Source organism: Ranitomeya imitator, chromosome 9 (genome assembly GCF_032444005.1).
Source record: "Ranitomeya imitator isolate aRanImi1 chromosome 9, aRanImi1.pri, whole genome shotgun sequence".
In the NCBI taxonomy this organism is placed as follows: domain Eukaryota; kingdom Metazoa; phylum Chordata; class Amphibia; order Anura; family Dendrobatidae; genus Ranitomeya; species Ranitomeya imitator.
In genome coordinates, this window is record NC_091290.1 from 137,079,835 (window position 1) to 137,097,648 (window position 17,814).

General features: G+C 43.2%; 1 protein-coding gene across 1 annotated transcript in view; it reads left to right on the plus strand.

The window, feature by feature from the left end:
• CDH13 (cadherin 13) overlaps positions 1-17,814 on the plus strand; it is a 667,269-nt gene that overhangs the window by 220,899 nt on the left and 428,556 nt on the right. Inside the window, exon 3 of the mRNA XM_069739177.1 lies at positions 3,043-3,251. Coding sequence (XP_069595278.1) covers positions 3,043-3,251 — 209 coding nt within the window. The remainder of the gene's footprint in view (positions 1-3,042; positions 3,252-17,814) is intronic.

Here is a 17,814-nt window from a genome sequence, read left to right on the forward strand (position 1 = left end):
CCGCTATGCCCAGCTATCGCCCCATATCACTGCTCCCATTTGCTTCAAAACTCCTTGAGCAGCATGTCCATGCTCAACTTTCCTCCCACCTCTTATCTAACTCTCTCCTTCACAACCTCCAATCTGGCTTCCGCCCCCATCACTCCACCGAAACGGCCCTGACAAAAATTACTAATGACTTAGTCACAGCCAAAGCTAACAGACAGTTCTCCATCCTCCTCCTCCTTCTTGACCTGTGCTCTGCTTTCGACACAGTCGATCACTGCCTACTGCTACAGATTCTTTCTTCCCTTGGCATCAAAGGCCTTGCCCTGTCCTGGATTGCCTCATACCTATCCAACCACACATTTAGCGTTTCCCACTCCCACACTACCTCCTCATCCCGCCCTCTCTCTGTTGGAGTCCCTCAAGGCTCTGTCCTAGGGCCCCTACTTTTTTCCATCTATACCCTTGGCCTAGGACAACTCATAAAGTCCCATGGCTTCCAGTACCACCTGTATGCAGACGACACTCAGATCTACCTCTCTGGCCCAGATGTCACCTCCCTGCTGTCCAGAATCCTGAAGTGTCTGTCAGCCATATCCTCCTTCTTCACCTCTCGCTTCCTAAAACTCAATGTAGACAAAACCGAATTCATCATCTTTCCCCCACCTCACGTATCCCCCCTACCCGATCTATCTATTATGGTAAACGGCATGACGCTCTGTCCCGCACCTGAAATCCGCTGCCTCGGGGTAACTCTCGACTCTGCCCTGTCCTTCAAACCTCACGTTCAAGCTCTTGCCACCTCCTGTCGCCTCCAACTCAAAAATATTGCCAGAATCCGTTCCTTCCTCAGCCCACAATCTACTAAAACTCTTGTGCATGCTCTCATCATCTCCCGCCTCGATTACTGCAACACCCTCCTCTGTGGCCTCCCAGCTAACTCTCTTGCACCACTCCAGTCTGTCCTCAACTCTGCTGCCCGGCTAATCCACCTCTCTCCTCACTACTCCCCTGCTTCTCCCCTCTGCAAATCCCTCCACTGGCTCCCAATTCCCCAACAAATCCATTTCAAACTACTAACACTGATCTACAAAGCCATCCATAACCTGTCCCCTCCCTATATCTTTGAACTAATCTTCCAATATCTTCCCTCACGTAATCTTCGATCCTCCCAAGACCTCCTACTCTCCTCCACACTTATTCGTTCCTCACACAACCGCCTCCAAGATTTCTCCCGAATATCCCCCATCCTCTGGAATTCCATGCCTCAACACGTCCGATTATCCACCACCCTCGGATCCTTCAGACAGAACCTGAAAACCCATCTCTTCAGGAAAGCCTACAGCCTACAATAACCATGCCGCCGCCTCACCGTCACCAGAGCCGCCGCCTCACCGCCGCCAGAGCCGCCACCTCACCGCCGCCAGAACCGCCGCCTCACCGCCGCCTCACCGCTGCCGCCGCCTCACCCCTACCTTCTGTCTCTTCCCCACTATCCCATAGAATGTAAGTCCGCAAGTAAACCTGTTTACTGTAAATGATATCCATAACCCTGTATGTAACCCCTTTCTCATGTACAGCACCATGGAATTAATGGGACTATATAAATAAATAATAATAATAAATACCAGGAGCCCAGCTGAGGTCCACCATTCAGCTACATAGAACAAGTTTAGGGGTGCGTCTGAATTACCAGGAGCCCAGCTGGAGTCCACTTTTCAGCTACACAGGAAAAGTATTGGGTCTGTCTAAATTACCAGGAGCTCATTGGAAGGCCACTGTTCAGCTACATTTGACATGTACCTACAGTATGCCCTTTGATGTGTCATAAACTGGCTTCAGCCCATATAAAAATTTTTGGTTGGAACCCTTTGTTACGGAAGGCAATGACTCTACCGAAGGACCCTCTGTTGGGCGAGATCAACCCTATTGAATTTTTTTTGTTTTTATTCACTTGTTAGAAGCCCCAATAAAACATAATTCCAATGTGACGACTTACTAGATAGGGATTAGGATGTCCATAACTTGCCAATTTTTGCTAGCCTGGCCAAACATCTAATGTGTAAGGTGGTGTCCCGAAACTTCATCAGCTGCAGATATTAGGAGAAAAAAGGATCAAGCAATTGGAACTCGACATATCTGATCCTAGTTTTTTTCTACTGGGAGATAACCCGCATACAAAGGAGTCTAGCTGCAAATCATTCCTCTCTCTCAATTGAGAACATGTGTACATATGTATGGGGGTTAAGGGAGGCATAATTGTTGGCCAAATGGTCATTTGGCCTATAGCTATTTACGGTATAAAGCCATGTCGTGTATGTAGGTGAGGGGGGTACACCTGTGCTGGGTTCATGTGAAGTTGGCCATTGAGTAAGAACCTACTTCAAAAGGGTGGTCATGATTTGGCAAGTTGGCTTATGAAGTTTCATCCAAATGGGTGCGAAGAACTGATCAACTGCTATGACTCATGTTCATTTGAATAAGGAGTCATCCAGTAGGACAGCCACTCCGAAAACATGACCTTTAGGTGGTATTCGAAGACTGTTGTTGAGAAATATTGCTCTACAACCTTCTTGCAAGTTCGTATTGAGGGTTACAGATGGGAGGGGGACAGTGTTTTATGAGTTGGCTCCATATTCAACCCAACGTACTCTTACATTGGCCTTGTAATTTTATGTTGAGTCTCCTTATTTGCCGTAAGAAGCCTCAAGATTTGATTATTAGATATTGGTTTGTTTAATTAGCGCAGGCACAATCCTTATGAGGAACAGACGGGATCAGATATGGATAAGTAAGTCTGGTAATTGCTGCCATAGAAATGCAAAGTATTAGGAGAGCTTAGATCCAGAGTTCTGTCTTCCATGGACAAACTAGGAATTAAAACGTAAGCACCGTCGTGTCTGTATTCTGCCTCTACTACTGAAATATATGGTTAGTAGAAATATTAGAATATGGGGTTGACGATCTTCAATGTGTAAAACGGCTGCAGAGAATTGTGTAATTTCTGAACATAGCTGCAACATAAAACATAACATTTTTATTTTATTTTTTTTACAGTGCAGTTTGATGATTGTCAAGGTAATGAAGACGTGCAGTATGAGGTCTCCAACCCAGATTTCAAAGTGGAACCTGATGGATCATTAATTGCTTTGAGAAACGTGACGCAGAACATCCGGGTTTTGTTCATCAATGCTCGTTCCCTTCACTCCGATGATATGGCAGAAGTCAAGATTCTGGGGAGGAAGGAAAAGCACAACTCATTAAAGGTAAAAAGGACTTGGATATCTACGTGAACGTCCCTAATCAACCTCGGTATGAAGGTATGGGGTGGGTTGGATCCTGAGGTTGCCTGTTAGATGCTTCTCTGTTGGATTGGTTAGAGTATTTCTAGAGTAAACAAGAAAGATGTTTTCTCAACTTGAAGTCTCCTCGTGTACGAGTGGTGAAGTTCAGACCAAACTGCATAGCTTGAATTCTCCAATCATAATGGATGACCGGTTGCTCTATACAGCTTGTGGAAGCATGTCATGATACTTCTGTCACTTGACAGAGCATTACCATTAATATTTTCTGCATCTGTAGCTTTCATAGCATTGGTGCCTGATGAAGATCTCATTTCAGAGTAGAAACGTGTTGTAATAATTGTTTTTCTTTGCATCTATCACTTGATCTTAACATTAGAGCATTATTTTGGAGCATCAGTATTGCTTTTTTCAACCTAGAAAAGATACCCAAACTGTGGACAGGTTTTGTGTTATTTTGGGGAAAAAAGACAGCTACGGTATATATTTCTCATCTTGGAAACCCTTTTTTAAAAAGATTTGATGTGGCGGATCTTTACGTATTTAAAGGAGTTTTCTGGGACTTCTATATCGATTCTCTTTAGGATAGGCTATCAATATAAGATAGGATAGGCCATTAATATCTATGTGCACTTGCTCATAGGCTAATGGAAAGATATCCCAGTGGACATGCTACATGACTGAATTTGATGATTTGGATACAATGGCGGAAAAGTGTAGAACCGTAGCTGTCAATATTACGTTAACTGGCTCCTGTTTCCACCTATAAATGAAAGTTTGGTTATTATTTTAGAATAAGTTGGAGTATTTTTTACTGGTCGTTATATTTATTTTGTGGAGTGCGAAGATGATTTTGAAGAAACAGTAGAGAAGTTAGAAAATGTTTATATTAATCTAAAATATATTACGTGTTGCTTTTTCTTAGCACTTCATTACATTTCCAGGAATTTGAGAATTTGAAGTTGATAACAAATATTACACCTTTTTATGTAGGTAAATAAAAATATGTGTCCTTACCTCTAAGTCTTGTGCTCAGACTATCGAAAGCTCCGTCACCTTCAATGGCAATGACGTGAAACCCAATGGAATTCCAACGGATCCCAGTTAATCCTGGAAGAACATGGCCAAATTAGTTCAATTTTTTTTTTTCATGACCAAATTCTAATCTTCAACTTTTTTTCCTATTTTTCTATCAATATAGTTTTAAAAGGGCATGTTTTTGGTTGGAGAAGTAGTTTTTAATGCCTCCATTTTGAGATACTTTTTATCTCTTTTCTTAACATTTGTAAAACAAAGCAATATTTCTGCAGTAAATTATGCCTCTCAGTAAAAAGTTCCTGGCAGGACCTAATAGGTACTATTTTGACTGGACCTAATAGGTACTAAGGTGGCAGGGCCTAATGGGCACTAAGATGGCAGGGCCTAATAGGTACTAAGATGGCAGGTACTAATGGTTACTAAGATAGCAGGACCTAATAAGTACTAAAGTGGCAGGGCCTAATGGGCACTAAGATGGCAGGACCTAATAGGTACTAAGATGACAGGGCCTAATAGGTACTAAGATGGCAGGTACTAATCGTTACTAAGATAGCAGGACCTAATAAGTACTAAGGTGGCAGGGCCTAATGGGTACTAAGATGGCAGGGCCTAATAGGTACTAAGATGACAGGGCCTAATAGGTACTAAGATGGCAGGTACTAATCGTTACTAAGATAGCAGGACCTAATAAGTACTAAGGTGGCAGGGCCTAATGGGTACTAAGATGGCAGGGCCTAATAGGTACTAAGGTGGCAGGGCCTAATGGGTACTAAGATGGCAGGACCTAATAAGTACTAAGGTGGCAGGGCCTAATGGGTACTAAGATAGCAGGACCTAATAAGTACTAAGGTGGCAGGGCCTAATGGGTACTAAGATGGCAGGGCCTAATAGGTACTAAGATGGCAGGTACTAATCATTACTAAGATAGCAGGACCTAATAAGTACTAAGGTGGCAGGGCCTAATGGGTACTAAGATGGCAGGGCCTAATAGGTACTAAGATGGCATGGCTTAATAGGTACTAAGATTGCAGGGACTATTGTGCACTAAGATAGCAGGACCTAATAAGTACTAAGGTGGCAGGGCCTAATTGGCACTAAGATGGCAGGGCCTAATGGGTACTAAGATGTCAGGGCTTAATGGGTATTAAGGTGGCAGGGCCTAATAGTTAGCCAAGATGGCAGGGCCTAATGGATACCAAGATAGCAGGGCCTATTGGGCACTAAGATGGCAGGGCCTATTATGTACTAAGATGGCAGGGTCTATTAGGCACTAAGATGACAGGGCCTAATGGGTACTAAGATTTAAGGACATTTGTTTGACTTTTTACCTTGTAGTGAAACATTAAGGTCTTGTTTAGGTCTCGATGAATGCTGTACCTGTACCTCAACATGTTGGTCATCAACATTCATTTGGATCCATTTAGTCTTACAAGCCTAAAATGTTAATTTTTTTTCTATTCTTCAATTCTGATTAAATGTTTTCTTCATGATCAGATTTAATCAGATTTATGAATATTTCCCATGGCCTCTTCTGTGATGGCTAATTCACCCGCCACGGACTTTGGAAGTTGTACATTTATAATTTATGTGCGGTGAATTTTCAGCCTCTTCCTTTTTGACATTTTAATCTCTAAAATACTAATTTTTCCTCGAGTCGCATTCTCTCCTCTGTATCATTTTATCATTTTATCTACAGCAGCTTAAAACAATCCACGAAGTGAGTATGTAAATCATAAGGCTAAGAGATTATGTTCTGCGGAGTACAGAGCCGACAGTAACGTGGACTTGTATCTTGTAGGAATACGTAATTCAGCCATCGTCTAGTTTCAACTAAGTCAAAGCTTTGGTCAACTGTTACATTTTTTCTAATTATGTCTGATTATGGGAAATTGTTCTGATGGGAAATGTGGCCCATAGATAACATTGGGTCTATAGAATCCTGAAGAGCAATTTCTTTGGTGTAAGGTATCTAAGGAAGCACGCTCCATCTTGGTGGTGTTGGGCACCAAAACACTACTCTGCTTTGGCCAAAGTATTTAGATTCACAGCTAAGCTTCATTGCAACTAGTAGAGAAAAATCTAGATATGACTTAAAAGAGTTATTCCCAAAAGTTTAGGTTAACCCTTAGATTACTAATTGCTGAAGGTCCAGCTTTTGGGACCCTTAGTGATTCCGAGAACTGGGCTCTGCAGACCTCGCCTTGAATGAAGGTGTGCATGCTCTCGTTTTTTTCCAGTTCTAGGGTTTCAGATCCCTGTACTTGAGACTCTTAGGGCTTCCAGCAGTTGGACCCTCATCAATCAGTGAGTTATCCCCTACCCTATGTATATGAGATAGCAAATATTAGGTTAACCCTTAGCTTACTAATTGCTGAAGATCTGGCTTTTGGGACCCCCAGCGATTCCGAAAACTGGGCTCTCCAGACCTCGCCTTGAATGGAGGTGTGCATGCTCTCATTTTCTCCAGTTCTAGGGTTTCAGAGCCCTGTACTTGAGACTCTTAGGGCTTCCAGCAGTTGGACCCTCATCAATCAGTGAGTTATCCCCTACCCTATGTATATGGGATAGCTTCACATTATAAAGATAACCCTTTAATATCTGTTCATCAGGAGTTTAGTTATAGCATATTTGCCAAGTTTTGTTGGCTGGCATAGACAATGGATTTTTTTTTTTTGCAGCAATGTTGCCCCTATGTTAATATTCTCCATCACTGTCCCACCTCAGTACTGAAACCTTGGGGCACAAGAAACTATGACTGATTTCAAGGCTGTTTTGACAACTCATTCTGGATTTCAGTTTTTATTCAGGAACTTACGAATACAATCCAGTATCAAGTACAAGCTAAAGGGGGTGTATAGGCGCTGGTCACACCCAACTCAAAAGACTTTTGTGCAGTGCAAGTAGATGCCACTGGAGTTCATGCCCAAGCGGATTAAAATCTGATGTGTATTTTTCAATTTTCCCACTGCAGAAAGAGGCCAACCTTCACATTTTTGCAGAAGATAATTATTCCAATTCAACGTAGAATCTACATTCACATGCACTAGATATGGATTTCACATTGGTTTTGGTGAAAAATGCATGCTAAGATACTTGTGAGACAATCAGCGGCCATGTTGGTTGTCACCCATCCATGTCGGTAGCAGCGGTAAAGAACGGTTGGGTAGAACTTTTATCAGCTTAATATCTGACTCATTCTTACTGATGATGCTTTCTTTGTTTCTTTTAATTTTCTAAGCAACAGAGAGATACTTAGACATCGGATAATGTGATTTAAAGTCTGATCAGTGCAGATGCCACAGGGCATGTCGCGGCACCAACGCCAGCACAAGACACATTGTGGCAGTTCATTATTACTGAGTGATAAGTTCTCGAAGGAAACAGTGTGAAGCAATAGAAGAAAATAAGATCATTCTACGGGATATACGTGTCGTGCAGTGTGTGAGCAGAAATAAATCAATGGCATCCGCCGGGCCCCTGGAGGCACTTGTGCACTCCAGATGGTAGTGGTTATCAATATGAAGTTTGTGCGCGCCTCGAGGTGTCGTGCCACCATGTGCTCACTGCGTTGTGTACATAAGCAAAAGACAAGAAGAGATGGAGGACATCAACTTGTAGGCAAAAAAAAATTATGGTACGAACCATAAACTATGTGGTTTAGTGTTTTGAATTAATGGTGCTTTGTAAATGGTGCAAAAGACTGATATTTACTCTGACATAACAAAATTATATGGGTCCCCATGAGTGATGAGCGGGCGTGCTCGGATAATGTTCTATCCAAGCATGTTTGGGTGTTATCCGAGCATCTATGCATGCTCATATATTGTGTACGAGTCCTTGTGGCTGCATGATTTGCTTGTTAGACATGTGGGAATTCCATAGCAAATAGGCAATCCCTGCATGTGTTGAGGCTGTCTAACAGCCGCGAGACATGCAACCGCGGGGACTCGAACATAATATACAAGCACGCCCGAGATACTCTGATAACACCCAAGCATGCTCGGATAAGAAGTTATCCAAGCACGTTCACGCGTCACTAGTCTCCATAAAAATACTGAGGAATTGGGTGCCCGTCTCACCGACCGTAAACTATAGAAATGCAAATATGCTGATTCGGATATCAGATCTTGTGCGTAAAGGTGAACTTACCTAGCAGGTAGACTGCAAAAGACTACAACAGTGCACCACCCTATCCAAGAAAAGAATTTAGATGCCACATGGGCTCTTTGAGGCTCACCATTATGGTCATCCATGTCTACGTATGGGGTCATTTTGGCTACTGTCACATTTTGGTGCTGTCACTGTTACAAGGGATATGTTGACTTACCAGAATGGAGAGAATCACGCTAGTGGGTTACGTTGAGGGATATTAGGAACCTTGAAGCTTCAGATAAGGTTTTTATTAATACCAACTCATTTCGTTGCCGAAACGCTTTGATATTTATATAAAACCTTATCTGAAGCTCCAACGCTCTTCATTTCCGGCAGCGCAGTCAATCTAACATGATTCTTTCCATTCTGCTAAATATTTATCTGGAAAATATGTCCTCCAGCCATGGGGCAGCCGCTGATATTCAGGCTTAAACAACACCACCAGGGGGGTGTAACCACCCCCTCAGTAACTTTCTTTTTAAATGGTACTGCCATATGGCTTGCCCCTCTCTAGAGTTCTTCAAGGGATATGTTGATGCCACTTTTATGGCCACAGACATGTTTTTCTCACTTAAAGGGTCACTTTTGGAGGGAATATGGTTGGCACTTATGGTTAAAACTTTTAAGTTAGAAACTCCTTATCTGGAGCATTATGGCTCGTAGGGTCTGTTATAGGGTCACTGTTGGGGGGACTCTGGCATGTGTGGGGTCACTGTTCCTCTGTGATGTTGCTGTTATTGGAACGTCGTTACTTATAGGGTCACTATTGGGAACTAATGTCTGAAACTTAAGAGGAGGGTACCTGAAATATGAAGGAAAGGGAGTCTACATTTATCTGGAACAATAGGGTTGTTGGCTGTAACGTGGGCACTATGTCACCAATGTGGCTCCCTATTAGGGAAACTAAACAATGGAAAATGTGTGAAATTTTCTACAATGTGTATATAGCTTTTTATTGAGGAATTAGTCTAGTTATACCAATTCATGTTAGTAGTTCATTGCTCAGCACTTCTGTTCTACACAATGCCCCACATGTTGCATTTTTGCAGACACTTGTTCGTTATCCTTTGCAGAACTGTTCTCTTTTATGCCCGATCTATTGTCTCCTTCGGATTTAAGGTTATGCGATTCATAAAGAACACTGCCGTAGGATTCACGAGCTGCAGCTGGCTCCAACGTAATGGCTTATTGAATCCTTTTATGATTACTGCACATCTGGACCTGAATCGCGCTATGTCACTGTGGCCAAGTAAAGGAACACCTCTCTAAGAACTTTCTGCGCTTGTCAGGGGCAATAATAAACTTGTCATTGACTGCTGAGTCTGTGGTGGAGAGACGCCCGTAGGGGATGGCGCTTGCTCACTTTGCGCTCATCTCTCTTTTTTTGCATCCGTTATTTGAGATCAGTAGGTTTATTTTCTGCAAGATCCGGCTGTGTCGCGACCACTTGTGTGCTGTGAATAAACGGCTCTCTCCAGGTTTCCTTTACATTGTTGTTTCTGAGAGATGTGAACATTTATCTGAGTGTCCTCATTTGCAAGTTGGGATCACAGATCTGTAAATGGACTCTCCCTAGTGATGTAGAAATGGGATGGAGAAATCGAAAATTCCAATAAAGCAAACCTCTGCATTGGTTTCACATGAATTTTATTTTAGTGCTGGAAAACATAGTCTTTTCACTATTTGTCCCCAATTCTTTTGGAATTTTATGTCAGTGCTGTGAGTGAAATCTCAGCCGCCCTATGGATAGTAGGGACATGTAAAGCTGTCAGTGCTGTGAGTGACAGCTCAGCCCCCTATGGATAGCAGGGGCGTGTCAGGCTGTCAGTGCTGTGAGTGACATCTCAGATACTCTAGATATCAGGGGCGTGTCAGGCTGTCAGTGCTGTGAGTGACAGCTTAGCCGCCCTATGGATAGCAGGGGCGTGTGGTGCTGTCAGTGCTGTGAGTGACAGCTCGGCCGCCCTATGGACCGCAGGGGCGTGTCAGGCTGTCAGTGCTGTAAGTGACAGCTCAGCCGCCCTATGCATAGCAGGGGTGTGTCAGGCTGTCAGTGCAGTGAGTGACAGCTCAGCCACCCTATAAATAGTAGGGGCATGTCTGGCTGTCAGTGTTGTGACATCTCAGCCGCCTTATGGATAGCAGGAGCATGTTGGGCTGTCAGTGCTGTGAGTGACAGCTCAGCCGCCCTATGCATAGCAGGGGCGTGTCGGGCTGTCAGTGCTGTGAGTGAATGATCAACCGTCCTTCAGACAGTAGGGATATGTCGCATTGTGAGTGCTGTTTGTGACAGCTTAGCCTCCGTATGGATATCAGGCATGTGTTGGGCTATCAGTGCTGTGACTGACAGCTCAGCCGCCCTATAGATAGCAGGGGCATGTCAGGCTGTCAGTGCTGTGAGTGACAGCTCAGCCGCCCTATAGATAGCAGGGGCATGTCAGGCTGTCAGTGCTGTGAGTGACAGATCAGCCCCCTATGGATAGCAGGGGCATGTCAGGCTCTCAGTGCTGTCAGTGACAGCTCAGCTGCCCTATAGATAGCAGGGGCATGTCGGGCTCTCAGTGCTGTGAGTGACAGCTTAGCCGCCCTATGCATAGCAGGAGTGTGTCGGGCTGTCAGTGCAGTGAGCGACAGCTCAGCCACAGCTGTCAGTGCTGTGAGTGAATGTTCAAGCGTCCTACAGACAGTAGGGCTATGTCGGGTTGTCAATGCTGTGAGTGACAGCTTAGCCACCCTGTGGATATCAGGGATGTGTTGGGCTGTCAGTGCTGTGACTGACAGCTCAGCCGCCCTATAGATAGCTAGATAGCAGGGGCATGTCGGGCTGTGAGTGCTCTCAGTGACAGCTCATCCACCTTTTGGATAGCAGAGATGTGTTGAGCTGTCAGTGCTGTGTGTGACAGCACAGCCACCTTTTGGATAACTCAGTGGTGTGCCAACTCTGTGCTCTGTATTTTGATATTCTGACATTTTGTTGCCAGACCTTAGAATTGCCTTTTCATTACACATTTGCATAACTCCTTTTGCCTTTGACGTATTCTAACCTTAGTTACTAAACCCCGGACTTTGCTCCTGACTATCCATTTGTCTTATCCATTTGTCTTATCCCTTTGTCTTTGATGTACCTTCCTGGCTTTTGACCTTGGACCTCTTGACCAGTCTGACTCACCCCTAGTCCATGATTACAGATTAATGTCACATTTATACTTGTTTCCATTCCCCTTCTTAAATTATACCATCATTCCTTTTACTCACTTCCCTGTTGTCACTAGGTTTAACATGTTAATGTACAGCTCACTTTCTCCAGCAAAGTCAACAACCTCTGCTTAGAATCACAGCTAGGCTTTCCTCCACCCAGGGAAAAATGTCAGTTTTCAGCCATAGCCTTGTGCCAAAATACTAATATTAAGGAAGAGTGGCTTGTTAGCCCCCATCCTGGACACAGAGCACCGCACATACCTTACCAAAGCCCCCTCCTGCTATGTAGCTGGCACCACTCCTTCAACCTGTAAGCCTACCACTTGTCCCTATCCTCTTCTTACATAACAACACTGTCTCCATCATATGCAGTTCTTTCCTTGTTAGCATTATCACAGGTGGAAGAGTCACTGCCTCCAATAAGATAAGCACACTCTCATACTGCTGCTATTGTTATTTCCAAGCTGTTGGCTACAGAGATCTCTTCCCTTGCAAATGATCTCATACTGTTATTTCTATGACAAGTCTCAGATTGGGTGTCTGCACATATTTTACCTAGTGGTCTCCACAGTCCTTGATCCAGTCCTGACCATTCCATACACATCTAAATATCGATCCTGAAATTAATCACTAATGATTGTAACCTCATTTGAGTATGTACAACCATAAACGTCCTCTGCATATATTATATTTTTCCAATTACTCAGATAACCACAAGTGCCAGGGCTTTAATCCTATATATACCAATCAGTAATATGAGGCAGCATCCAAAGCTTTGCTATAAAAAAAATCTAATCAATCATAATAATTGCATTGCCAAGATCTCATTTATTGCTTAATCTTCTCATAAAAACTGATCAGATTAGTTTGGCAGGATCACTGTGTCGTAAAATCCATGCTGACTCTATTACCAGTTTACTTTATATAACGTTTTATATTATATTACTAAAATTCAAACACTTTTTACCCATTGCTATCCAACTTTCTTTTTTCTTGGCTTGCTAGTTAAAAAATAAATAAATCTAAGAAATGGAATTAGTAGACTTAACTCCCTGTGCACCCATGGGTGAATGCCATTGAAATGTCTTTTTTTCCATTTTAATTCACCCCATTAAAATGACACATTTCTATCTTTTGATTTCCTTAAATTTTTTCCTTATAGTAATATTTTCAATTTTTGGAAACAATTCAAGAAGAACAAGTAAAGCAAACTTTTTTTTCCAAAGCACTTTAGTTGATTATTAAATTTAGAGCACTGAGGTGTAAAGAGGGGAGTGACAATGTAACACCCCAGGGTCCTGGTTGTTACAGTGGCATTGCTTTCCTCAGAGGGAGAGTGATGTCATGCTTGGAGGCCAAGGAAGATCTTCTTTATCAGGTAACCACAAAGCACACAACATGTTCACACTCCAGACCAGAAGGTGGAGCTTTAAACCTGGTTTTCAGCGGAACTTCCCTATTGATATATCCTGGTTTTGGAGGGAAAGTCAGGCAGATTGTGAGAGGACAGTGAAGTGGAAAGATGTGCTAAGAAGGAGCTCCCTCTTAGAGGGGGGGCTAGAGAGAGATTGCCAGAAGGAAGCTTGTCGAGTGTTGTGAATTCTGCTCTTGGGCTCCCTCCGGTGGTTATGAGTGGTAGTGCTGCTGTCTTTGGATCGCAGCATTTATCAGGTGTGTCCACTTATTGCAATTTCGACTGGGCTATTTAGTCTTGCTTGATCCTTTAGTCAGTGCCAGTTGTCCATTGTTTTTGGAGGATTCACATCCATACTTGGTCTCTCCTGTTTTGCTGTTCATTTCAACAAAGATAAGTTCTGGCTTTGTTTTTGCTGTCCACATGCTGTGGACCTTATTGTTCAGTGCATTTTCATGTTTTGTCTTGTCTAGCTTTGTCTGTGAAGGATTTTTTGCAGCCAAGCTGTGTCTCTGGAGATGCAGATATACCCTCCATGTCTTTAGTCAGATGTGGAGATTTGTATTTTCTGTGGTGGATATTTTCTAGTGTTTTAATACTGACCGCATAGTACTCTGTCCTATTCTTTCTTTTTAGCTAGAATGGCCTCCTTTGCTAAATCCTGATTTCAGTCTGCGTATGTCATTTTCCTCTCCTCTCACAGTCAATATTTGTGAGGGGCTGTCTATCCTTTGGGGATTTTCTCTGAGGCAAGATAGTTTTCCCGTTTCTATCTTTAGGGGAAGTTAGTTCTTAGGCTGTGTCGAGGTGTCTAGGGAGTGTTAGGTACATCCCACGGCTACTTCTAGTTGCAGTGCTAAGTTCAGGGTTTGCGGTCAGTACAGGTACCACCTTCTCCAGAGTACGTCTCATGCTGCTCCTAGGCCACCAGATCATAACAGTCGAGGAACTTCAGCTGGTATGACAGAGAGGAAGAGAGCTGAGCAGACGTGGGTCGTGCAGCCACGAGAAAGAGCTGCAGATCCTGCACAGAAATAACACAGAAGGACGAATAGATTTGTAGTGAGCGTGCAGGAGAGCAAAGCACAGGCGAGTGACACCAGGGAAGGACATCTGCGATTGAGCTATATCCCTGTGAAGCGCAGATTACTGGTAGCTGGAAGACCGAGGTTGTGAGGGACTCTAAGATTTACAGCAGAAACCAGCAGGACAGCTGAACTTCACATAACCTGTCTGCCCTTATACCCAGGAGGCACAGTGGTGCATAGAGCCTGGGTTGTGATAGAGACACTGTAAAAAGGCTAGAGCCACCTGTCATACGGGTTCATGTCCCACCTTTAAGGAGGACAGAGATGACTGAGGGAAGCCATAGGCAGTAAGGGACTACAATACCACCGCGCTATGAGGAAGGCTTTTAACTCCACCTGATAAAAGGGACTCTGAATTCGCTTCCAAGCCGGCCGGACCCTACTTGTACCTGTGACCTGGTGCCCTGGACTGTGGCTGCCTGAAGAGTACAGTAAACCTGCTAAAGACATTACACACCTGTGTCCTCCATTCTTACTGCACCACTCACCATCCTCATCTATACATCGGGAGCCCTGGGGACATACTTCACCTGTGGGAAGTTATACCATCTCAGCTGCCATAACATCACCCCAGAGGACCCCTTTAAGCAGCGTCGGTCCCCATTGACCGAATACCACAGGTGACATCACAAACAAACTTTATTGCTAAAACCCCTTTAAAGACATTCCCTTTAACATGGGCACCCAGGGCCACGGACCGAGTTGCCGCCACTGTGACATCCCCTTTATGCTGACTGGACCTGGTACCGAGAATCCCACGGCCCTGGCGGGTGACTCAACAACACAGCATTTAATCCTAATTATCCAGATGTCTATTTTCAGTAGGCCAGAATACATACACTATTATCTCTGGGTTGAGTTTGGAATTTATGTGATTTTCTGTGGTTGGTCAAGAAACACAGACTATTGTTCATAGGAGCCTGGATGTTGACTTTTGAGTTGATGTTTGTTGTAACTTATTGTCTGTTATCTTGGATGACAGGGACACAGGGTAATTGAACAATAGATGTTTGTTAATATGTTGATTACACATTGTACCAGGCTAGCTAGTTTGTTGACCTGCAAAACAGAGACGGATGAACTATGCAAAATGATTAAATACTCAAACAATGAGAGTTAAACTCATCCCAACTCCCCTGATCTGTGGATGATGACCTGAGCCACAGATGATTATATAAAAAGGGATTTCTATCGTTCTGCGAGGAAAATCAGAGGAGAGACTTTACAAAACCACAGCCAGGAACATTCTACAGGATGTCATGGCTCCATCTGGAAGAACACAGATCTGCTCTATTGACCCTCGCTGAAACCCTCTGAGAAGTCTTAAAGATATCAAGTTGGGACAATTGGGTCACCTGGCCGCATACCAAACTGCTCTCGGACAGCTTCCTAATTTTGTCATCACTTCCTCTCTATGGGTGTCCACCAAAAGCAGAGTGCCATTGGTGGGGGTAGTCAGACCTTGAAGTCCCAAAGTCGTAGCTGCTCTAATCCCGGCGAGCCAGTGGAAGGGTGAGACTCTATAACTTGCACCATATTGGGTATTTGTTGGGACTATTTTATATGTTATTTACTGTTGATGATCCAATAAAGTATTAACCCTATTGTGTAACCCTCATCCTGTGTTGTCTGAAGAGACCGAATGTTCAGCGGAATGAGCCTTGGTCCATGCAGTCTTTCTAAAGACAGCCAGGCTAGCAGACGAGAGCACCCACTGCCCCCCATGTCTCCACAAGGGGCTTATGAAATTCAATTGAATCTCGATTCAGCACTATCGGCGCCCTTCAGGTATGTTAGACTCCAAAAACTCATTTTCAATGGTTGAACATGAGAAGCCTTCAATGGAGAAATGGATTTTTAAGCATTTCCCTTTCTCTCATGACCATGTTTTTCCAGGACTTAAAATCCTTCCTAGAATGACTTTAATGTGGACCTGCATAACTTCTAAATCAGAGAGAACATAAAGTCATTGAAACACAGCAGGAGCCCAGACGTTGGAACATATGTGTGTGGGCTTGCAGCCTCCACATATTCTGCTTTCAAAGTCTAATTTTTTAATAATCGGATTTACTTTCACTAATTTATATTTTACTGAGAAAAAATAAAAAAAAAATGTATAATTTGAGAGTGGTTCTATGTAGAAAGAAATATATAGATATAACTATGAATAGCTTTGTAGTTTGTTATTAGCAGTTATTCTGCCAGCACTATAGGTGCTGAAACTTTCATTCCCTCAATTTTCAGTGTTCATTCCCCCAGTCAGTTTATCAGAAAGCCTGCTTTTCTGTTATGCCTCGATATAGATTGACAGACAGGAAAACAGGAGACCCCGCTACTTATAGAGACCAGGCCCCACTTTCAGTGTATTCCGTCTTGATGTCTCTGCTGCCAGAAATTGATTACACTTCACAATGTTAAATAATAGGATTTGCAGGTTGTACTATTTTTTTTTTAACATTATCAAATGACATCAAGTTTTTCAAAAGTACGGTGACAATTTTAGAGTTTTGTAATATGATTTGCTGGACACTTGATTGGTATCTATGTCAGTACCCTGTGGAGATGGACAACTTGGCTGGCACTTGACCGCTGGCATCCTTTTGATTACTAGGCCTCAGTGATGTTATGACGTTACGCCACGTCATGTTATGCCAGTTGAGGAAGATTGCGCTGACCTGCTTCAGCTACACAAAATACTTAAGTACCGATGAGGCTCGTTTTGTCCCAGAAATTTTGCATTCTTTTGATTATTAGGCCTCAGTGATGTTATGACGTTACGCCACGTTATGTTAGGCCAGATGAGGAAGATTGCGCTGACCTGCTTCAGCTACACAAATTACTTAAGTACCGATGAGGCTCGTTTTGTCCCAGAAATTTTTGGTAATTGACTTCAAGAAGGGTAAATGAATGTTTATTTTTTATTTAAAGGAGTTGTCCTGGACTTTTATATTGATATCCTATCTTTAGAACAGGTCATCCATATCTAATCAGTGAAGGTGGAACACCCGGTGCCTCTGACGATCAACTGTTCCCACTACCGATGGCGGACGAATATGCATAGTTCAGTCAACTGTATAGTGGCTGGGTACTGTAGATCCACCACTATTTGAATTTGGAAACAGCTGTTTGGTGGGGATACCCACGAGATATTGACCTATTCTAAGGATAGGCCATCAAGCTTAAAGTCCCTGATAACCTTTTTAATTACCCTATAAACATTACAAAGTTATGAATGTCTGGGATCTACTGCATTACATTATTTTCTTGTCTTCTTTCACAAACACCGAGCTCCATTGCTGCCCAATTCACGCTCCTTTAATGGCTCCTTTTAACTGCTGCTCAGCAAGCTTTGTACACTGTATTCAAAAGCAGAGTACACGACTTCCCCTGTCTGAGTGTCTCTGTTTCCCATCCCTGTACTTTGATGGGGAAATTCCACTACTCTGTATGTTCGAAGGATTTTCTTGAGCAACAGGTGAAATGGTCTTCTAAAGGAGCATAAACTTGGAAGTTGAATGTACTATTTTTACTAGTAATTTATGCCTATATTTGATTCTGGGGGAAAAGTTTCTTTTTTCTTTTACCTTGATTATCTACCACACTTGTCCTTTTATTGGCGCCTTAGCTTGACTCCTTA